Genomic DNA, 22936 nt, shown 5'->3' with positions numbered 1-22936 from the left:
CATTCCATTCCATTCCATTCCATTCCATTCCATTCCATTCCATTCCATTCCATTCCATTCCATTCCTTCTCCTCTCTAACAGTGTTTTATTCTAATCTATAATTCTTTTATCATTCTATTATTCTATTCTATTATCATTCTCTCATATTGTAATTCTATTCTAATCTAATTACCTTACATTCAGCTCTATTCTGTTCTCTAGTCTCTTCCTCACTGGACTTCAGGAGTTTTATGTATTCGTATCATATTAAAATGCAGAGTATATAATTATATTTTTTGTTTGATAGTTCATAGTATCCCTTATATATGCTATATTAATATCATTACTTTAACATATTTATTATTTCAATAATTTATATTTATTTTAATATTCTTTTTTGGCTTGGAGGAAGTTTTTGTTGCAAAGGTGGTTTCTACAGTTCACCCTGATGGCTCCCCACATTTCAAATCCATCCTGAACTCCTTCCTGACACCAAACTGGATGAGCCTCACTGCCTTTCTGGCTGCCATGGCCCAGCCCCTTCCCACTCCTCTACAAACCACCAGGACAACTGCAGCAGAAAAATGATCATGAATTATTATAAATCATTATAAATTGTTATGAATCATTATAAATTCTTGCTTTACTGCACTGCAAAAGCCACCCCTATTGTGGAAACCCTGTGTGTCCCTGCAGTGGGGGGGACATCCCAGTCCCCAAATTTGGAGTGGCTTTGCCCACAGCATCCTCTCAGCAGCGGCAATGCCCACAGGAAATTTAACAATTGAAAAGAAATAAATTAATTAAAAATCCGTACTCTTTTCCCTTCCATCCACAAGGAACCCAAATCTCCTGTAATTTCGGGGGTGTGGAGTGGCTGCGGACACGCTGTTACACCCGGGATCCTTGTCCCGCATCCCCGTGCCCTTCCCTGGCCGCCCCCCGCGGGCTCTGCCCCCGCAGCCGTGAGCCCCGGGAGCCCCGGGAGCCCCGGGAACCATGGAGAGCCCCGGGAGCCCCGGGAGCCACAGGAACCATGGAGAGCCCCGGGAGCCGCTGGAGCCCCGGGAGCCGCTGGAGCCCCGGGAGCCCCGGGAGCCCCGGGAGCCCCGGGAGCCACAGGAACCATGGAGAGCCCCGGGAGCCGCTGGAGCCCCGGGAGCCCCAGGAGCCCCGGGCGATACGGGAGCCCCCTGGGGGCCCCTGTCCCGTATCTCGGGCACGGCCCGGCGCCAGCGCCCGCCGGTCACCTTGTGCTGTTTGCATCCCGCGGCGCTGCTGGGGTTTGAGATAACGGGGGGGACCTGCCCAAACCCCCCCGGGCCGGGGTGGCAGCCGGAGGGGACAGCCCTGCCCGTGCCAGCCCGGGGGACATTCCTGCGGGCACAGGTCCCACTGCTCTTTGCCGTGGCCTCGGATGCCAAACTGAAAAGCCAAAAATGATGCCTTCAGTTCTGGGGTCTGCTACGTCAGGAGGAGCTGGAGCTGCTGGAGCAATTCCAGGAGATGTTCCCAGGGTTGGAGCCCCTCTGCTCTGGAGCCAGGCTGGGAGAGCTGGGGGTGCTCACCTGGAGAAGAGAAGGCTCCAGGGAGAGCTCAGAGCCCCTTGCAGGGACTAAAGGAGATCCTGGAGAGCTGGAGAGGGACTGGGGACAAGGGAGGGAGGGACAGGACACAGGGAATGGCTTCCAGTGCCAGAGGGCAGGGCTGGATGAGAGATTGGGCAGGAATTCTTCCCTGTGAGGGTGGGCAGGCCCTGGCACAGGGTGCCCAGAGCAGCTGTGGCTGCCCCTGGATTCCTGGAAGTGTCCAAGGCCAGTTTGGACAGGGCTTGGAGCAGCCTGGGACAGTGGAAGGTCCCTGTCCATGGCTGGAGATGGGACAGGATGAGCCCTATGGTTCCTTCCAACACAAATTATCCCGGAATTCTGTGATTCCATGCCCACAGCGCCAGGTCAGGATGAAGGATTTGGGGATGGAGAGCTTGGATTTGGGATCTGGTGGGGAGCATGGGGTCCCCAGGAGGGGATCACAGGTGGCATAAGGGGACAGTTCCTCCCTGCCAGGTGACGTGTGGCTCATGTTTGCTGTGTCCCTCGGTCCCTGGGTGCCACCTGCCTTGGCTGGGTGCCCAAAGGAGGGGAGGGGGCCGCTCCTGTTGGTCCTGGCTGCTCTTGGCACGGCAGCTGGGATGGGCAGGGGCTTTATAAACCAGCAGGAATCAGCCCTGGCTGTCCTGGCAGGGTATCCTGGCGAGGATGTGGCTCCTTGTGCTCCTCTGTGCTGCCTCTGCCCTCTGCCAGGGTGTCACCAGGTGAGTCACAGCAGCATCACTGCCAGGGCCGCCCGGGGAAACTGAAGGGGGAAACGAGAATTTGGAGCTTTTAACGGCTTTGGGGAGCAGAGGTGAGGTCTGAGGCTGCAGAGAGCTGCTCCAGGGGTGCAGAGAATGAGGATGTGCCTGGGGAGGGGCTGGCTGCTCAGATTGTTTTACGATTCTTGAGGAAATCCCTGACTCAGAGTTTTGGGGGAGTTTCCTGTGCTCCTGCTGTTGGATCAGAACATTGGAGGTGTCAAACAAACCCTGCTTGCTGCAGCTGCAGGCAGCAAAATCCCCTCTCACTCTTCATTTTTCCCTTGTTGCCTGTGCCAGGCTGCCCTTGGAAAGGGGGAAGAAGCTGAGAGATGTCCTCAGGGAGAAGGATTTGCTGCACCAATTCCTCCAGAATCACCACTACGACATTGGCACCAAATTCCCGCATGCTTTTCCCAACGGAACCAGGGTGGCCACTGAGCCCCTGCTGAACACCCTCGACGTGAGTATGGGCTCTAATCCCCAGGGACACAGCCCTGGGAAGGTTTCTGGGGTGTCCATTCCTCTGTCCTGGGCACGGATCAAACTGAAATCCTTTATCCCAAAGCCTTCAGCTCAGCTCACATCCTTCCCCCCAGCCCTGAACAGAGAAATGTCCCCCAGGAGCTCTGCTGGAAGCAGGGGGGCTCCATGAGGAAGGAGACTGAGCCTGGGGAAGCTCCAGGTTTGGTTTTATGTCTCAGAACCCACTCCTGGCCTGGCTGCCCCACAGGTGGAGTACTACGGGACCATCTCCATCGGCACCCCCCCACAGGACTTCACCGTGGTCTTCGACACCGGCTCCTCCGACCTCTGGGTTCCCTCCGTGTCCTGCACCAGCCTGGCCTGCCGTGAGTAGGAGCCAGCCCCAGCTGCACCTCCTGGGTCTGAACAGCCCCACCCAGCCCAAAAATTGGGGTGACATTGCCAGGGGAGAGGGGCTCACACAGCTGGGCCTGTGGTGACTGGGCCATGAGCTGGAGTGATGAATATTTGGGGTGCAGGGCCTGCTCAGAGCTGCATTCCTCAGGTGATGGGGTTACTGCTTGGTGCCTCAGTTTCCCCATCTCTCCGAGGGGGATGGGAATGCCTGTGGATCCCTGGGTGCTGGAGGAGGGGAAGGATGAACTCAGATGCCCACAGCTGAATTATTCCTGAAGGCAGACAACAAACAGCAGGGCTCCTCCTCCCACACCTCCCTTAGGCTTAGCCTTGCCAGAAGGTTTAATTCCGTGTTTTTCCACTTATCTAGAAACCCACCAGATGTTTAACCCCTCTCAGTCCTCCACCTACAAGAGCACAGGACTGAATCTGTCCATCCACTACGGCACCGGGGAGATGGAGGGGACCGTGGGCTCGGACACCGTCACCGTGAGTGTCCCCGTGGCCTCGCTGGGGCTGTGGAGAACATCCCACCCCTAAAGCTGACCTGTTTTAGGTAACCAGGGAACACAAGCAGGACAGGCTGTCCTGTAGTGAGTGATTCTGGAGCCAGCATCAGCACTGGGCTGGCATCTCCCATCTGCCCGTGAGCACCTCACTGTTAAAGTGGGAGCTGGCAAGACCAGCTGGATTTGTGACTGACACACACGCTCTTTAAAAGCCACACCAAACTTCCACAAGGCAGAAATCTCCTGCACGTTTTCCTGCAGATGTGTGGGGTTTCTCCTGTGAGTGGGGACCCCTCTGCACAGGGGTCCCCTCACACTTAACCTCCTCAGGGGTTAAGTGAAGGAATCTGAGCACAGGATCATTGTTTCATTGTTTTGGTGGCAAGTTACATCCAGCTCCCAATCAATCCTATTCCTATTGCCAGCTTTAATACAGGGCCCTTGCTGTAGTGCACTGTTTATCTTATGCTGTAATCTACTTGTAGTTCTTGAGTTTTATCCTGTGCAGTAATTCTGATTGAGATCTTTCATCTCTTTTGTCTGTTTTTTAAAAATTTTGTGTTTGTTTGTCTGTTTGTTTTTACTAAATATCTCATCTTTTATTAAAGCATATGATTTGCCATCATTAAAAGTTATGGGACGAGGTTGCAAAATTCAAACCCTTGACAGTCTGAGGCTAAGATGGGCTCCAGCAGCCCCCAGACTCCTCTCTCTGAGGAGGGGCTCAGAAAGCCGTGGGCTCTCTCGGCCCCTCGTGCCTCTGTTTTTGGGCTTCTTTAATAACCTCTGTCTGAAGCTCCCTCACCACCTGCAGCAGGGCATCCCCTGCTCCCTCCCCACCAGATTAACAGCAGGATCCCAGAGCCTGCTCCACAGCCTCCCCGCTGTCCCCAGGTGGCCTCTCTGGTGGACACCAACCAGTTCTTCGGCTTGAGCACCGCCGAGCCCGGCCAGTTCTTCGTCCACGTCAGATTCGATGGGATCCTGGGCCTGGGCTACCCAAACCTGGCTGCTGATGGGATCACGCCGGTCTTTGACAACCTGGTGAACCAGAGCTTGCTGCAGGAGAACCTCTTCTCTGTCTACCTGTCCCGGTGAGCCCTGTGGGCCCGCGGGGCTGGGGAAGGGGGGATGCACCTCAGGCACGGCGCTGGCTGGTGGCTCTGGCTCCTCCCTTGTCACTGCTGCCGTGGGAGGTTGTGTCTGTGTCTGTCTGTGCAAGGGCTGGGGCCACCAGCCTCCCCAGAGGGCTTATGGCTTGCTGGAAAGAGTTTCCAGGCACGTGGCTCCTCCATGACTCCTCCATGGCTCCTCCATGGCTCCTCCATGGCTCCTGCTTCCAAAGGCCCTGCTGCGGTGTCGGGGTGAGGAGGGGGGCACAGTCAGCCCCTCACCCTTGGGACACCCAGCCCTGCACTGACCCACAGGGCAAAACCTCCCCTTGTTTTCCTTTCCTGCATCATCCAGGGAGGCAGAAGGGAGCGTGGTCATCTTCGGGGGCATCGATGAGTCCTATTTCACCGGCCCCATCCACTGGATCCCCGTCTCTTACCAGGGCTACTGGCAGGTCTCCATGGACAGGTGACAAACCAGTTCTGTTGCTCTCTGGTCACCTCAAAGCATTGCCGTGGCCTCGGGTGCCAAACTGAAAAGCCAAAAATGATGGCTAAAGAGACCTTGAACTCTTCACCACCAGAGGCTTCCATTGACATCCACACCCCAGGGCTGAGGGATGCAGAGGGATAAGGGGACAAGCTCCAGAGCACTTTGATAATTGACACCCCAAATGAGGATACTTTGTGCCTGGGGCACAGCCTAGCTCTTGTCCTGTTATTTAGGGGTTGTCTCTGGTGATGAGGAGAACAAAATCAAGGCTCTAAACCTCCTTTGTTGGGCTCCAGTGGGTTGTGTCCAGTGCCCATATCTGCATTGCCGGCTGGGTCTGCAACTCCTCAATGGAGGAGGCTCACAGGCAGCACTTGGGGTCACCCGGCTTTAACTCTTATAAAAGGAGTTAAAATCCCTCCCTGAGGCCCATCTGGTTATTTCACGGCCCCTGGCTGGTCTCTCCCCACAGCATCCTTGTGAACAGCCAGGAGGTCGCGTGTGCTGGGGGCTGCCAGGCCATCATCGACACCGGCACCTCCCTCGTGGCCGGGCCACCCTCGGGCATCAGGAACATCCAGAGCGCACTTGGGGCCAGCCAGGGCATGTACGGAGAGGTGAGAGCTCGTCCTGGAGGCCCCTGGCACAGCAGAGCCCAGCCAAGGCCCTGCCGTGCATGGGAGAACCGCCCTCTGCTCATGGCAGAGACACCCAGAGACACCCAGAGACACCCCTGGTTTGTGTCAGCCAGGAGAGAATCACAGAATGTCCTGAGCTGGAAGGGACCCACCAGGACCATCCAGTCCAACCCCTGCTCTGCACAGACACCCCAAAATCCCACCCTGGCCATCCTTGGAGCGGTGTCCAAACGCTCCTGGAGCTCCGGCAGCCTCGGGGCTGTGCCCATTCCCTGGGGAGCCTGGGCAGTGCCAGCACCCTCTGGGGAAAGAACTTTTCCCTGAAATCCAGCCTGACCCACCCTGACACAGCTCCAGCCCTTCCCTGGCTCCTGTCCCTGTCACAGCGAGCAGAGATCAGAGCTGCCCCTCTGCAGCCCCTCGGGAGGAGGTTGAAGGCCCAGAGAGGTCTCCCCTCACTCCTCACCTCTGAACACGTTTCCCTCCTGAGAGCCCCTTTCCTCTGCTCCCTGCAGCACAGTGTGAACTGCAGCTCCGTCCCTGCCATGCCCGATGTCATCTTTGTCATCGACGGGGTCCAGTACCCTGTGTCTGCCTCGGCCTACACCGAGCAGGTAAGAGGGACCCAGCTGGTCCTGGCTGCAGGAGCCTCTCCCAAGCTCCTCCTGCTCTCTCCAGTGGCTCTGGTCACCCTGGCCTCTCCCATTCCCTCGGGAGATGGGGCACAGATGGCCACGGGCCTCCAGAGCAATGCAAGAGGAGATTCCAGCCTACATTTCCCCAACTGCCTTTTCGTGCTCAAACACAGCAGAGCCAAGGGTCTTGCATGAGCAGCTTCCAGGACACCTCTGGGGACCTCTGGATCTTGGGAGATGTCTTCATCAGGGTGTACTACAGCGTTTTCGACCGGGCCAACAACCACGTTGGGCTGGCCAGGGCCGTTTAGATCCCCCAGGATGGGAGCAGTGGTGTGGGTCTGTCCACACCCAGAGCCCAGCCACGGCTTTGGGCACAAATAAAGTGTTGATGGCTCTGAGCTGGAGCAGCACGTTTGTTTCTGGTGGAATGGCCGGAGTCAGGAAGGAGCTGGCGTGCCCCAGCACCTTTGTGGTGGCCAAGGACTGTTTGGTCATCACAGCTCTGCTTGGGGCCCTTGAGAGCTGCAGGGATGAGGGGTGGAAGTCAAGATTGGCTCTTTTATTTGGTTTACAACAAATGGGTGATTCTGGAGCCCCCAAATGTCCACCCAGGGAGGCTGAACTCACCACCCTAGACCCACAACCGTGTCCCACCAGTTCCTGCCCTGGTAGCTCCCATCCCTGGGCACAGGGCTTGTTCCCACTTTCCCTGCACGGTGTCTGATAGCCCAAAGCCACCCCAGGGTAGGGAGCCCCCCAGGAGGATGTGGCTCAGCTGGAGATTTCCCTTGGACCACCCAAGAGAGCAGGAAAAGGCTTCACCCAGAGCCTCCCACAGCGAGGCTTTTACAGCAGCACAGAACCCGCACAGTTCTGTTTTCTGGAGGAAATTACCTCCATCCATATCCAAGCCTATTAAAAATGGAGGCTGCCTCTTTCCCAGGAGCAGCTGCAGTGGAATTGCTCAGCAGGAAGCCGGGAGAGAGATCCAGGTCCCTGCTGTGTCTTCATTTCTGCAGTGCTGAGGGACAAGGGACCGGCTGCATTATTTATTGGTAAATGAGGCTCCATCACTGGTGGGGCCTGGAGATTCCATACCCAGCAGGAACAGGGATGTGGAGGGAGAGATCCAGGTGATTGGGGTTGGAAATTAATTATCCTCTTCTGGCACTGTGCAAAAATTGAGCTGGCTATAGAGGAGGATGTGATGTGGGGTGGTGGGAATGTGATTTATCCCCTTGGGATCACACATCCCTGGGATTCCCAGGCCGGCTGGTGGGAATCTCTTGTGCCCAAGCACAGGAGTGACCCAGCCCTGGATTTTTGGGCACAGGGGATTTGCCCTCAGCTCCATCGCAGGAATTTTCTCATTACTATGAGCAACAAGAGATGAGGCAGATGCGGTGTGAACCGTGACCCCAAGGATGAGCAGGGATCAGCCCTGCCAGGACCTGGAGGAGCAGCCAGGGCTGGATCTGAGCTTTCAGAGCGGGGTGGGAGCTGCTCGTTGGTTCTTATTCCAGGCAGGACCGACAGCCCCAGTGCCGTGCCGGGGGCAGCTCCTCAATCCTCCTCCCGCGCTGGTGCTGAGAATTCCCGGCAGAGGGATTCCTGCACGGGAGCATCCCCCTGGCCGGGGCCGCCCTTCCCGCACATTCCAATAAAGGAATAAACCAAGGAAAAGCTTCCGAGCGCGGGTGGGAGAGCGGGGGCCGAGCCGGGGCTGCCTGGGCAGGGCAATGGCGATCCTGCGGTGCCATCTCGTGGCTGCGGTGCCAAACCCGAGCTCCGGGATGCTCCGTCCTGGAAGCGCCCCAGGCCAGGTCGGACTGGGCTCGGATCAACCTGCGGCAGTGGAGGGTGTCCCTGCCATGGCAGGGGGTGGGACTGGGTGAGCTTTAGGGTCTCTTCCAACCCAAACCGTTCTGGGATTCTCGGGAATTTCAGCGCAAAGGAGGGAGTCGCTCCCACCTGCAAATATTTCGCACGTGGCCACAGGTTTAGTCTTGCTCCAAGGATAAAACATGGCCAGGACACCTTTCTGATAGAGCAGAGGGGGTCCTTGCCTTCTTTTAGCTTTTCCGGAGGCAGTAAAAAATTTGAAGAGGGAATTCATCCTCTGTGCAGAAGGACATGGGAGATTGGCTCGTTAGGGCTGGACTCCAAAGCAGGACAGTTACTGAGGGCTTTTTATGGATTTCATGGAGCTTTGGGCCTGTGCTTGAGAAGGGACAAAGCTGCAAACTGTGCAGGAAAATGGGGTTTCTTGCAGATTTTCATCAGTGTTGTCACTGGAAATTCATAGCCGGATTTTCCTCCTCTTCTGGGCAAGTTGGGAATAGGTTGGTGTGTCTGGAGAGGTTTAATGCCTCTGACCCCCTTCCCATGGCACCAGTCAGGGATCCCCCTTGGACCTGGCCTCCCACAATGGATGGTGTGAGCCAAACTGCAGAGTTTGTCCTCAGCTCACAGAGCTGCAATCATCTGATCTCCAGGGTGGCCGTGGCTGCCCCTTCCCTGGAAGTGCCCAAGGCCAGGCTGGACGGGGCTTGAAGCAACCCAGGACAGTGGAAACTGTCCCTGCCCATGGCAGGCGGTGGGATGAGGTGAGCTCTAAGGTCCCTTCCAACCCAAACCATCCTGGGATTCTATTTTGCTCCACATTCCAACCCTTCCACACACAATTCCCAGCTGGAGTTGTGTCACCATGGAGCAGCACAAAGCCAGGAACAAAAAAGTTGAGTCCAAATCAACAATATTTTCTGCATACCAGATTTTGAAGCATTTATTCTTTTATTTGAGGATAAAGTTTACAAGTTTATAAGAATCAGGTTGTCCATCCATCCATGCATCCATCCATCCATCCACCCACCTATCCCAGCACCATTACAATCCATGTTTGCAGGAGGAGTGGAAATGTGCTCATGGCTGATCAGGCTGAATATTTCCCAGCCCAAACCTTCTCATCACAGTTTTTAATGGTGATTTCTCATGGAAAAACCACCCAAAGTGCCTCCAGTTAGAGAGGCTGGGAGAGAATTTGGGGAGGGGAGCAATAAAAATACAAAATAATGGAAAAATTCAAGTTTTCTAGAAGAAAAGGAGAAAGAACCTGCTATGAAATAAAAATAATGATGTGAAAGAGCTGCTGGAGAGGATTGAGGGGTGAAAAGAGAGGAGCTGGGAATGTTTGAGTGCTGCTCCCAGCTGTGCCCAGCTGTGCATTCTCCAAGCGTCCCCACAGATGATGGAACTTGGACACTGTGGGGAGGAGATTAAATAGCTCTGACAGTTTCTCTTGTCTGAGGTGATGCTGTGAGGGCTGCAAGGGAGGGGAAGAAGGCAGTGGAGGGATGGGGAAAAACCACCAGGGAGAGCAGGTGATAAGTGGGATTTGTCCCAGAGGGAAAAGGAATTGTACTGGTTGTGTCTCAGCTCCATCTCCTGGGCTGCAAAAACACCTCATTGCAGAAAGACAGTGCACAGAATCCCCTAAAACCAAAATAAATCCCCTAAAACCCAAAATAACAGCCCCCTCCCACCAGGGCTGTGGGATTTCTGCTGCAGGGAAAATCCCAGCAGGTCCAAACCCACATTCTCCAACAGAGCAGGAGCAATAAATCTAATTCCTGTTCCACCACTGCTTTCTGAATGAAACTGCAGAAACTGCAAACCAGGGATGCTGGCACGCTGCATAATGATGTGGGGATCCGTCAGGAGATGAGACATCTGTGCAGCACGTGTGGGACATCAGAGCAGATGAGACACTGCACGAGGAGCTGGGATTTTAATGAAGGCAAAAACATAAAAAAAAATCGAGTGAAACAGTGAAGTGGGAACAAAATGTTTTTGTTGGAAAACCTGCTGGCATTGGAGAGAATGGCAAAATGAGCTGTTGCTGGCTGCTCCCATCCAAAGTACCACTGGAAATTTGCATTTCTAGCAAAGCAGAAGTGCCTTGTTACAACAGGGAGTGGAGCTGTCAGGAAATGTTGGCTCTCATCGCTCTGTGTCCCCTTTGCCGCACCAGAAGTGACAATAAAAGGTACAAGGTCACAGTGGCTCGTCCCCAGGATTGTTTGTAGACCAGATAACGAGCATTTGTTGCAGAAGAAATCCCATTCCCTCTCTCAGAGCTCAGTTTTCCAGCAGAAACCCCTGTGGGCTTTGGGCTGCAGTGCCCTGGACCTTTGGTGTGGCTGTGCCTGGTCAGCATCCCCTAAGCCCCCACCTCCTGCCTTGGGTGCATCTGTGACTGCCCACCCTGCTGTGCCACCAAAATTAATTAGTCAGGCAGACCAGGGAACTCATCCAGCTAAAAATATCCTTCTCATTCCTTTTTGCCAGCTTATTTTTCAGCCGGAGCTGTCACAGGTCTGGGAATTTGTCAGACCCCCAGATCTGAAGTGGTGGGTGGGGAGAAGCAATTTAAAATGGGTTAAACAAATCAGGGAGCTGGACCCACCTTCATCCCTGGACAGCTGGGTGTCACCGAGCCAAGCATTTCATGTCATTTTGCCCTTTTTTCTCTCCAGCAAAGGGGGAAATCTCTGTGTGTGGGGAATTCCGCTCTGACGCCAAGGACAGAGAAGAGAAATGTCAAGCAGATGAGCATCAAATAAAAAACACCAGACCGATGGGCAGGGCAGAGAGATAAGAAAGATGGTATTTATTTGAACAGCCACAGGAAATCAGAGATTGAAAAATGTCCAGAAAAAAAAAAAAAAAGCAGCAGCATATTATTAAAAAAAAAAATCAGAGCATGCAGATGTTGGATGCATTTTCCAGCCAATCCCACCTGGCGGTGCCCAGTCCCTCAGGGCCTCAGCCATCACTTTTTGGCCTTGTCTCGAGGGTAACCCCCATTGGTCTTATTGAGTGACTCCATGCTGCCGTTGCCCGTGGCCACGCTGGCCAGCAGCCGCTCCACCTCCCCGGGCAGCATCTGCTTCTCCTCGTTCTCCGTCTCACGGTGGTAGAAGTAGTTGAAGTTGGAGACGATGACGGGCACGGGCAGGGCGATGGTCAGCACCCCCGCGATGGCGCACAGCGTCCCCACGATCTTCCCGCCCAGCGTGGTGGGACACATGTCCCCGTAGCCCACGGTGGTCATGGTGACCACGGCCCACCAGAAGCCGTCGGGGATGCTGGAGAAGTGGGACTGCGGCTCGTCGACCTCCGCGAAGTAGACGGCGCTGGAGAAGAGGATGACGCCGATGAAGAGGAAGAAGATGAGCAAGCCCAGCTCCCTCATGCTGGCCTTGAGGGTCTGCCCCAGGATCTGGAGCCCCTTGGAGTGCCGGGAGAGCTTGAAGATGCGGAAGACCCTGACGAGGCGGATGATCCGCAGAATGGCCAAGGACATGTTCTGCTGCCCGTTGAGTTCGCTCTGCTGGATCAGCTCGGTGGTGAGCGTCACGAAGTAGGGGATGATGGACACGATGTCGATGATGTTCATGATGTTCCTGAAGAACTCGGTCTTGCTGGGGCACACGATGAACCGGACGAAGAGCTCGAAGGAGAACCAGACGATGCAGGCGGTCTCTACGACGAAGAAAGGGTCCGTGAAGGTGCTGTGGGACAGCAAGGTGTCTGTCACATTCTTAGAAAGCTCCTGGGCAGACCTAAACTCCCTCTCCTCCCGGAACTCCGGCAGGGTCTCCATGCAGAAGATGATGATGGAGATGACAATGACCAGGACGGAGACCAAAGCTACGCCTCTGGCTGCACTGGAGCTTTCAGGGTACTCGAAGAGCAGCCAGAACTGCCTGTGAAAGTCATTGGTTGGTAAGAGGGTCTCAGGATCCTTGATGAACCCTTCATCCTCCCGGAACTGGTCCATGGCTTCATCACCCAGCTCATAGAAGGTGATTTCATCAGCAAAGACATCGATGGGGACATTGGCCGGGCGCCGTATTTTCCCCCCGGACTGGTAATAGTACAGGATCCCATCAAAACTGGGCCTGTTCCTGTCAAAGAAATACTCATTCCTCATGGAGTCGAAGTAACGCATCCTCTTTTCCGGGTCCCCAAGCAACGTCTCGGGAAACTGGTCAAGGGTCTTGAGCCGCGTCTCAAACCTCAAGCCAGCGATGTTGATGATGACTCGCTGGTCCCCCTCATCCATGCCCACCCTCTCCCCCACCAGGTGGTCGCTGAACTCTGCGGAGAACCTGGAGAAGATGGTCTCATTGTTGGCGTTCTCGCTGTTGATGAGGATGCGCAGGTTGGACAGGAGGTTGGCGCAGCTGGGGTGGCCTTTCCGCGACTGCCCGGCGGGGCTGAGGTCGTTGGAGTAGCAGGGATCCTCCACGATCTGATCAGCGTTGTCAAAGCTGACTAGTGCCACCTCCATCTCCTTCCAACTGGCCACGTCCATCATACGCTAATCAGCTCAGCAGCAGAAATCCCCGCGGCCGACGCCGGCTGCCCGCGCCTTTCCCACGCTAGGAGGATCTGCAAGGGACAGGGACACGGAGCTGAACTGTGCACGTGCAGGGGAAAGCAAACCCGGGCTCACACAGCCCTGTCCTGTTTGTTAATGGAAGCGTTAGTGCCGCTCACCAGCAAAATGGCTTCCAGCAAGTCCAGCAGGACCTTTGGGTCCTGCACACCCTTTTGGCACAGCTTTGCCATTGTTAAACCCCCCCAAAATGCCTGCAGAACCCAAGGATGGAAGGTCAGGCAGCAGCAGAGCGTGGGGGTGAATCCAGGTGTCCCCCCCAGCCTCTCCCCAGTGATCCCAGAGCTGGATCTGTTTCCAGGTGTGGATCCAAAGTGCAGAGCGGGATTTGGGGGTTTTAAACACGGCTGTCCCAAGGTAAGAGCAGCCCTTGATCCAGGTGGGAGAGGCCCCTGGGTCAAACCCCAAGAGGTCCTGGGCACGTTACAGAAGGGTAAACCCTTGTTTGGAAACAATTCCCAAAGCAGGAACCACACTGGAATTTGGGGAATTCAGCCCAGGAGGAGCAGGCCAGGAGGAGAAATGTCCACCAGCCTTGGAGAACCTCTCTGATCTGGGAAGGGCAGGAACAGGACCCCTTGCCTTGGGGCAGGCAGAGGATGGGGTGACATCCTCCAGAGCTCTCCTGGTCCTCCTCCACAACAGACCTGATCTTCCCAGCCCCAGGAAGCAGCTCAGGACTGAGCCTTTGGATCGCTTGGAGAGCCCCTTTCAGGCCATGGGGTGGGTTATTCCCCAGCCCAGCTCTGTGAGGCACTCAGGAACAGCCACCATGTCCCCAGATACTCCCGGGCACACATCTCCCCACACACCGACACCGTTCTGAACTCAGCAAAGTCAGAGAGGAGCCCGGACACCAGGCCAAGTTATGGAGCTGGGAAATCACCTGTCCTGCCTCAAGGAGAAGCACAGAGAGAAATTAGGTGTTAACAGGGAAGGGCTCAGTGGAGATTCCCCCCAAAATGAACTTGCCAAGTAAATTCTGTGCCCTGATTTATTTCCCCTCGAAATGCATTTCCCAGACATGAGACACCACAGGAGGACACGTGGAGCTGCTCGGCGTGACCGCTGCTCACCAAGGGCACTCTGGCTTTCTTACCCAGCTCCAGCGAGAGGGAGACAAAAAACCCAAATGCCCTCAACTGCCAGGAATAGCAACACAATCGAGGCCACGGAGCAGCAGCGGTGGCGCCGGGGCCGGTCCTGTGATGAGGATGGTCCCAGTGCAGGGTTTGCTTCCCAGGGCTGGGCAGGGATCCAGCCCCCCTGGGGCCCGAGCTGCTCCCGGTGCCTCGAGCTCCCTCTGTCACCGCAGCAATTTGGGGCACTGAAGGTTTTCCCTCCCCAGAACAGAGGATCCATCATTGCTGACACACAGCTGGGAAAGGAGGGTAGGACGAGCCAGAATCCTGAATCTGTTGCAGAAATGGGCATTAAGATCCTGACTTGCTGCAAATCCTCCCTCTCCTCCTCTGAGCTTCACAGCCCTGACAGCAGAACTTCATAAGGGACCCATGACCCAGACAAGGCTCAACCTCATCACTCTCTCCTCAGAGAGTCTGTATTTGGAGACAAATCCCACAATTTATCATAAGCTATTTACAGACCAGGTTTCTTTACTTGAACTGAACCCACAAAGCCTGGCTATTCCTAGAAATCCAGGCCTACAGAGCTGCTTCAGGCTGGTTTTGTGCCGAATTTCCCTCTTGGGCACATGTAGAGAGGAGTGGTTGGGGCACGGGACAGAACCTGGAGCAGCAGCAGCATGGTTTTGTCCCCAGAGCGACCTCAGGCAAAGCTGGGGAGCCTCAAGGACTCCAAACCTGAGTCCTCCAGCCCCAGCAGTGTCCAGCTGGGACATGCCCAAGGTGCAGCTGCTCTCCATGGGGCTGGATTCACCCCAGGCTGGACCAGTGGGTGGCTTTGTGAGAAGTTGGTGCTGGCAGGATGATTTGTGGTGTCAGAGCAGCAACCCAGAGCTGAGGATAACCCTCAGGAGCATCAGGAGGCCTACAAAGGGATTCTGCAACAACCTGGCCCAGATAAAGCACTTCCAAGGGGAAAATAAGTATTAAAGGGAAGAAGAAAAGCAGCCCACATCATTCCCTTCTCGCATTCTTGTTTTTTCTTAATATAAATCCCAAGCTGATTTTAAAATCTGAATAAAATAAAGTTTGAATCAGAGTTTAGTGTTCAATGCTCACCACACCTCCGGCCAGGGGGAGAACCCAGAGGGGGCCACACGTACAGGAACTTCTCTTGGCAGTGGAACAAAGCTGGGCAGCTAAAGCTGACCATGACATACCCAGAATGACACAATAGGCTGAGGTGGAAGGAAGCCACAAGAGGGGATTGCATCCGAAGGCAGCACCGTGGGGTGGTCTCAGTGCTTGGAGCATTAGGAGGGTTTGACTCTCAGCACTGCACCCTGGGTGAGAAGGCTGCCCAGCCCCAGCTTGGAGGGACATCTCACTTCTGGTCACAGAGGAAGTTGTGATGTGCTGAAATCTTCCTTTGCTCTGGAGCCTTCGTGAACATCGAGCTGAGCCCCCCTGGCATCCCCCCTCCTGGGGAAACTGAGGCACGGGGCTATGACAGGACAATTTTCACGTCACGGGCAGGGCTGGGAGGGGGAGGTCGGGCTCATTCTCCTCGCTGGGACATGGAAAGGAGCTTTTCAGCTCCATTTCAAGCCCTTGGAACAGCTTCCCATGGGATGCAGGGCTCTGAGGTTCCTTTCCTTACCTGAAAACCCCAGAGCATGCTGATATCTGCCTGTGCCCGTCACTGGAGGGAGATGCCCCACCTGTCCTTAACCACCTCATCTGTCTCATCTTTAATTAAGACCAAAATTAACAGTGCATCCCAAAGCCACAAAACATCCCCCCTAAGCTTTGCCCCACGCTCCGGGCTCCAGCCAAGGCTTGAACTAGAAAGTTGCCTCGTTTTTTCCTCCTAAATCACCCAACATCTGCTTCTCAGAATCTGATTAACTAATATCCTTCAGCGGAAATCCCTGCCCGTGGAAAATCATAATAATAACAAAAAAAAACACGCGAGGGAGAGCGGCGGTGAAAGAGAAAGGTCATTTCGAGGGAGAGTTTGTGTTTTACCCATCACGTCCCGGGGAGTCGGGGCTGTGGCTTCCACCGGGCTCTCTGCATCCAGTGAAAGCTTCCCGCCTGCCATCCCCTACTCCTCCCCCTCCTTTGACCACCCTCACACTCCTGCGGCGAGAAATGTCCATTTCCAAGGTTTTTGCAGGTGGTTGGAGATGTTGAGCCTCTTCTCCCTCCTCCCCTCCCCATCATCCCTGAACGGGATGAGAAACGAGGAAATTCCTCCCGCTTCCCACCCACGCCCGCGCCTACCGGGACTTACCTGGACAGGGCATGGAAGCGCGGAGGCTGTCTGCATCTGGGAAGAGAGGGATCAAACACAGCTAGGGACGTGGAGGGAAAGCGGGGACGGGAAAAATGTCCAGCCATACCCCCGAGAGGCGCCTTTGGGACAGCGCAGGCGGTGTCATTGAAGGCTGCTCTCTCTCGGGTTCACCGGGGAGTTGGCAGCCCCGCACGCCGGGGCCGGGCTTTGGCAGGGATCCGTCCCCGCCATCCCACTGAAAGCAGCCGGGGCTCCATGGGGACAGGGGCTGGTGGCCCGCTGGGGACACCCTCTCCCCACGCCCCCTCCCCCGGGGCGGGGGGACCCGGCCACCCACCCGCTGCCCCCACCCGCCGGCGGGCGAGACGGGGGAGGACGTGCCCTTCTGGCGGATGCCACCTTTAATCCCCAATAATGCTCCGCATGGCCCTGCGGGGACAAGTCTTGTCCGTGACGTGGCGAGGTCTGAGCTGGTCCCCGGGAGGGAGGCGGAGAGGGGGGACAGGGACCCGCACACCGCTGGCACCGGGAGAGATCTGCAGCGGGCGAAAGGGCTCCTTTGGGCAGAGATATAAAATAATGGCCTTAAAAAGAGCAGGGGAGGGGAAAGCCCAGGGGTTGGAGCAGTCCCCGCTGCCCACCTACCTCTCGCCCGTGGCCGTGGGGACAGCGGGCGCCTTTCCAGGAGGGGACGGCCACAGTGCCACCACCACGTGGGACACCTTCGTCCCCGCCCCGGGGTGACTGGGACCAGCAAAGCTGGCACAGCCCAGCAAAGGGCATCGGTGGGGGACGAGGGAGAGGAGGGACGGGGCCCTTCCTCACGCCCGGGTGCAGCTGGATGCTGGCTCCCATCCCAGCGACACTGGGCTTGTCACCTCCAGGAATTAATTAATAAATAAGGAAGCACCCTGGGTGGACAGGACCAGGCAGGTTAGCATGAGTCATTAAAATAACCGGGATTTTTGTTTTCTTTCTTGCCATTCCGGAGCCTGTTACTGCTCACGGCCACCTTGCTTTGGGTGCTCCAGAGTGATTTCGTCCCTGTTGGCCTCACCCAGGGCTGGTTCCTTCACCCAGGTTATCCTTCCACCCTCCTCTTCCTCCTCTGTCCGCTCCTCGCCCTCCCAGGCAATGGGGGAAGGCAGAGGAGGGGGTGGCACATTTCTACCCGCAGGCTCCAGCCTGAATTCCTGAATTCCTCCTCGGTGACGTTCCTTTGCTCTTGAGGGACACGGTCACCTCGATTTCCCTCCCTCCAGCATCCTTTTCTGTCCTCTGAGCTATTTCTCCTCTCACGGCGTTAATGAGCACATTAAACCTCCCCGTCCCGGAGGAGAGCCCGGCTTGGAGCATCTCACAGACACCTCCAGCCTTCTGTGATGGGAAGGGGACAGGAGATTATCCAAACCTTTGATCCGCTCCTTCAGGATGGCTTTATCATTTTATACACCATTTCTCTACCCCTATAGACTGCAGCCCTTCAATTTACCCTCCTCCCAGTGAGGGCATCTATTAACAAAAAAGAATTCAATTAACATTCGTGGCACCTCAATTCAGCTTGTGTCCATCTCCACTTCAAACCCAGCTTTGCAAGGGCTTTGACTGCAGGGTGATGGGGGCTGGAGGCAAAATCTGACCTCTTTTGGAGTTCTTTATTCCCCAAAATCTGCTTGGAGCCAACCAGAGTCCCTTCCTGCACCCAGGCAAAGAGCAGCTGTGGCTGAGGGAAATGATGAGCAGGAAAAGCATCCAGAGGAGCAGATCTGGGGCTGAGGAGAAAAACCCAGGGATAACGGGGATAACCCTGGAGTGAAGGCAGTGCTGTGGTCCGGGGGAGATGGGTACGGGGGGAGATGCCCGGAATAACAACACTGCCTGCGAGAAACGGGACAGTTACACAACGCCCCCATCTCTGGGGGGTTCGGCTGCATCCCGGCACCCCCGGGAAAGTTCTGCCTTTGAATTCAGCCAAGGTGACTTTAAACACCCTCTTGGCTCGAAGGATTTCGATCCCCGCTCCAGCCAGGCTGCCCCAGGCACTCCTTTCTCTCTAATCCCCTGCTCCTGGAATCACCGGCTCTGCTGGGATTTATCCCACAGACAAATTCGGCCCCGGAGGGTGTCCTGCGTCCGGGATGGAGCAGAATGCAGCAAGTCCTGGTACGTGATCCCTGCTCAGCAGCTCTGCACGCACAGCTCCAACACCAGAGGGGAGATAAAACACCCCGAGTCTGTCCCAAAACAGAGAGGGATTATCTGGCAAAGGAGGAATTTTTGGCAGCAGATCCCTGAATTATTATTTGGACAGGGAGCTTAATTTTCCCTGTGGAAAATAGTGCAGGAGAGTGAGCAGCTCATCCCAGCCCTTTCCTGTGATCTGACATGGGATGAGCAGGAGCAGGGTGGGAAAAAGGATGAGCAGGAACAGGGTGAGAACAAGGAGGATAAACAGGAACAGGGTGAGAACAAGGAGGGTGAGCAGGATGGGAACAAGGAGGGTGGGCAGGAGCAGGATGAGAACAAGGATGAGCAGGAGCAGGGTGGGAACAAGGAGGAGGCTGAAGGGGTCCTGCAGGTCCCGTCCTGCAGTGGAACGAGGCAGTGACACTTTCTTTGCTTTTCCTGAATTCTCAAGCAAAACGGTGCCCCGCAGAGACTCCTGTGCAATCTGTGTGAGCCGGGCTCTGCCGTGCGTCGGCTTCGGGCCACGGAGCAGCTCAGGGCACTAATGAGCCTCCGCTAATTGTCCTCTCTCTGCAGCGCTAATTACCTGGGGTTCGGTAATTCCAGCCCCGCGGCTCTGGGATGGAGCTCAGGTGGCTCCGCGGCATCTCCACCAAGGGAATTTTCCTTATTTCTCATCCCAGCTAATTGAAGTGCCCCTCAATTAGCAGCGGTCCCCCAGCATCAGGAGGGCTGGATTTTGGGGGGTGCAGTATGTAAAACCACAGCCCAGACCCTCCAACGCCCTCGATTAGGGCTGGGGTTATTAATATTCGAGCTCTGATTCCAGCACGGAGCGTCCTTGGAGGCTTAGTGAGGTGCCCTGGGCATCTGGCACTGATGGAGGGGGGCAGGAATCAAGGAAGAAAAATAAGGAGCTTCTGGGTTTGCTGCAGAGAGAGACCCTGCCAAAATTTGTGGCCATTCCCCCTCCTCAGGAGAGGTGTCTGCAAATGGAACCCTTCAGATTCCAAGCAAATGTGTGCAGCTGTGAGGGAATGAGGGGAGATGCTGGTGGTTTACGAATGATGAAAATATAGGAAAAAATAATTCAGATCTTCCAGGGGATGGTGGGGTCTGGCAAAAGCTGCCTCTGCTTTTCAGTCCTGACTGTGGGAATAGTGGAGAAATGGAAAATAGACCAAAATATACTGAAATTATGGTGAGACTCAGAGCAATCACAGGGTTTCTCCAGCCCCAGGAGAGCCCAGGGCTTAGGAGCAGCCAGACCTGAAACCTCCTCGCTTTTAAAAGCAGAGGTTAAAGTTTGTCTGTGGTGAGGGGTTAGGGGGGCAGGATGAACCTCAACATTTAAACACAAAAATTGTCTTTAAACTGAAAGAGAAGAGGTTTAGATGAGGTATTTGGGACACATCATCCCCTGTGAGGGTGCAGAGACCCTGGCACAGGGTGCCCAGAGCAGCTGGGGCTGCCCCTGCATCCCTGGCAGTGCCCAAGGCCAGGCTGGGCAGGGTTTGGAGCAGCCTGGGACAGTGGAAGGTGTTCCTGCCATGGCAGGGGGTGGGACAGGATGGGCTTTAACATCCTTCCCAACCCAAACCGTCCTGGGATTCCATGAAATTGCACCACGAGCCTGAGCAAGCAGCCACCGACTCCTGTGGGCTACTTCCATCCCCGTGCCTCAGTTTCCCCAGGGCTGTGGATGTGCCTTAAAGCCAGGCAGGAGCTCTCCAGGAAAAGATGCACATGGGGAAGATCCCCAGGATTCCCAGTGCTGGCATGGAGTGTCCATCCCTGCTGACCCCATGGCAGGTCCAGCCAGACCCCTACAGCCCTCCCCACTTTTCAAACTTCCTCCTGATTTTTCCACCCGTACTTTTTCATATTTAAAAAAAAATCTGATTATCAGAGAGCTCAGTACATACAGTACACGCCACGAGACAGATGAACCCTTTCTTATAGCCAGCCGTGGAGCCCAAAATTAATCAGCTATGGATTAACCGGGTCAGGATGTAATTTAATAACCAGTGAGGGCGAGCTCTGCTCGGAGGGAGCCGGCGGGGTCCCGCCCCGGGGGTGCCAGGAGAGCTGAAAGAGCCCAGCACAGGTAGCAGGAAGGGCCAGATGGGACAAAATCAGCCCTGCGGTGGTGCCGGCTGCTCAGTCAAGGGACAGGGACAGGGACAGGGACAGGGACAGGGACAGCTTGGGACCCGGCCAGGCTTGGCTGCGGCTGAGCCCTCCTCATCTTCCCTGCACTCCGAGGCGGGGTTTAGCCTGATTCAGGAAAAGGTTTAAAAGGATTTTTGACCGCGAGGTGCTGCCGTGGCTGTTTGGGGATGCTGAGCGGGCGCTTTGGGGGCTGCTCCCCGCTGGGATTCACGGAGCAGTTGCTGCTGCACCTCTGATGAGCGGACACACGGACAGAGAGCGCTCAGAAAGTGCTTTGGTCAGCCTGAACCAGCAGAGGTGTAAAAAAGGGGGTGCGTGGAGTGACCTCCTCCCCCTGGAGCATCCCGGCTCCACCCGGGCGCCTGCCTGGGGCCGGGGCACGCAGCCATCCCCTCCTGCTTATGCCCTGTAACACGATAAAGAATCCGATCCCAAATCGATGGGAAACTTTCCCGGCGTGTCCCAAAGTGCTGGGACAGAGGCAGAGCCGCCCCCCGCCCCCCGCCAGCATGCAGAGCTCCCTGCTGTAACTTCAGTCCGCTCCAGGGATGAACAAATGACTTTGTCTCCCCTCAGAACCTGCACTGGCAGCAAACCCCGGAGGAGGCCGGCGGCCGGAGCCAAAAATGGAGAGCAGGTATAAATGGAAAGCAATAGGAAGCCGCTAATGGGGTCAGGCAGATCCTGCATTGATCCCGATTTCTGCAACAGCAGCACTGGAGGCGGCCGGTGGCAGCTTTGGGGTCCCGGTGCCTCTCCAGGGTTGTGGCTTCACGTGCTGAGCCAGGGGCACTGCAGAGGTCAGGGCAGCCCCCAGCCCAGACCCCACTGCCCCACGGCACCCAGGAGAGGACTTGGGAATCTGGACCCTCAATAAGTAATTAAGATTTAAAGTGATTGGGATGACGGCAGTGAGAGCCTCTGACTCCTGGCTAATCCGAGGTTCCTCGCAGCGCTCACCCAGTGCTCAGGAACTTCACCCTCCCTGCTTCTCCAAGGGCAAGCTAAACTTCCTCCGGTCACCAACACCCAAAAAAACCCACCAAAAAAAATTAAAAAAAAAAAAATAGGAAAGAAAACCAGCACCCGGCTGCCCCAAACCCACCCACCAAACTCTCCTCTCCTCTTCTCCCAAACTTCCCCCGGCCACTACGGCGGCTGAGCCCGAGAGGGGAGCAACAAACCCGGCTTTGGCATGGTCCTCATCCTCCTCCGGCGTGCGGGGTGCGCGGTGCCCGTGCTCCCATCGCCTCCCGGGCTGCGCCGGCCGGGGCTGCCCGGCGGAGCTGCCCCTCCGCCTCTGGCGGGCAGCGCGGGGCTGCTCCAGCCTCTCCTGCGGAAAGGCGATGCCGGTACCCACGTGAGCCCGGTGGGACTCCTTGCCCTCATTCTCCTTGTGCCTGAAATGGGTTTTTGCTCCCTCGCTTGTCCTGCCTGGCAGAAGCAGCGGCATCCAGGGCTCCGGAGCACCTCTTTCATGTCTTCAGAAGTGTCTGAGGCCTTTGCTTTCAGAGCCGGGGTGAGGAAGGAGCAGAGGAAGAGGAGGTGGTGCCAGGGTGTGACCCTGTGTCCCCTCCGAGCAGGGCTGCTCTCTGGGATGCTCTGCCACAGGCAGCCAGGACAGGGCTCACAGGGACCTGGCTCTTTCGCATCCATGGAGAGAAAAGCTGGGAAAACAGGAGCCTCCAGTGCTCCCAGTGCCAGCACGGACACACACCCAGCACCAGCCAGGGGGAGGCACCCAGGGCTCCTCCGGCCCTTTGTCCAGGCACTTCTTCACCTGGGCCTGCTTTTTCTCTGGTACACAGGAAAATCCTCTGCTCCCGGGAGCCTGTGACTGCCACCACAAGAGCTCCCAAACTGCTGATGCTCCGGGAGTTGGAGCTGCCTCCCCGGGGCTTTTCCCATCCTGTTTTTCCATGGCCAGGGGGGGCTGCTCGTCCATGGGACCCTGTGGGGGTGTCACACCCCCATGGGCAGCTCTGGGTCCTGGCTGTGCCTTGCTCTGAGCCCGGAGCAGCTCCCAGCAAGTTCTGGGCAGAGCTCTGGCTGTGGCCACAACCCCTCGTTATTCCAATGATCCACCGGGACTGTGAGCATCACCCACCACCCCAGAGGCTGCCCA

The 22936-nt window shown here is 56.0% G+C and overlaps 2 protein-coding genes across 2 annotated transcripts; one reads left to right on the top strand and one right to left on the bottom strand.

The window, feature by feature from the left end:
* The first annotated feature begins 2213 nt into the window (after positions 1-2213).
* Positions 2214-6932, top strand: LOC134561314 (embryonic pepsinogen-like). Its single transcript, XM_063418200.1, has 9 exons — positions 2214-2294; positions 2634-2796; positions 3067-3184; positions 3586-3704; positions 4619-4818; positions 5192-5305; positions 5802-5946; positions 6483-6581; positions 6776-6932. The coding sequence occupies exons 1-9, from the start codon at positions 2239-2241 to the stop codon at positions 6911-6913; spliced, it is 1152 nt and encodes a 383-aa protein (XP_063274270.1). The 5' UTR covers positions 2214-2238; the 3' UTR covers positions 6914-6932.
* A 3603-nt stretch (positions 6933-10535) lies between these two features.
* On the bottom strand, positions 10536-12987 carry KCNA10 (potassium voltage-gated channel subfamily A member 10). The gene has a single exon (XM_063418199.1). It carries the CDS (start codon positions 12985-12987, stop codon positions 11437-11439), a length of 1551 nt encoding a protein of 516 aa, XP_063274269.1. The 3' UTR covers positions 10536-11436.
* Positions 12988-22936: the final 9949 nt, after the last annotated feature.

The sequence above is a fragment of the Prinia subflava genome, chromosome 23, assembly GCF_021018805.1.
Source record: "Prinia subflava isolate CZ2003 ecotype Zambia chromosome 23, Cam_Psub_1.2, whole genome shotgun sequence".
NCBI classification, from domain to species: Eukaryota; Metazoa; Chordata; class Aves; order Passeriformes; family Cisticolidae; genus Prinia; species Prinia subflava.
This window is presented reverse-complemented; position numbering and strand designations above follow the sequence as displayed.

What these genes read in the sequence shown, in the direction of transcription:
- LOC134561314 (XM_063418200.1), top strand. Translation starts at nt 2,239, where the DNA reads ATGTGGCTCCTTGTGCTCCTCTGTGCTGCCTCTGCCCTCTGCCAGGGT. An exon ending in CTGCACCAGCCTGGCCTGCC is followed by an intron (nt 3,185 to 3,585) that starts GTGAGTAGGAGC and finishes CCACTTATCTAG; the next exon opens with AAACCCACCAGATGTTTAAC. An exon ending in TGGCAGGTCTCCATGGACAG is followed by an intron (nt 5,306 to 5,801) that starts GTGACAAACCAG and finishes CTCTCCCCACAG; the next exon opens with CATCCTTGTGAACAGCCAGG.
- KCNA10 (XM_063418199.1), bottom strand. Translation starts at nt 12,987, where the DNA reads ATGATGGACGTGGCCAGTTGGAAGGAGATGGAGGTGGCACTAGTCAGC.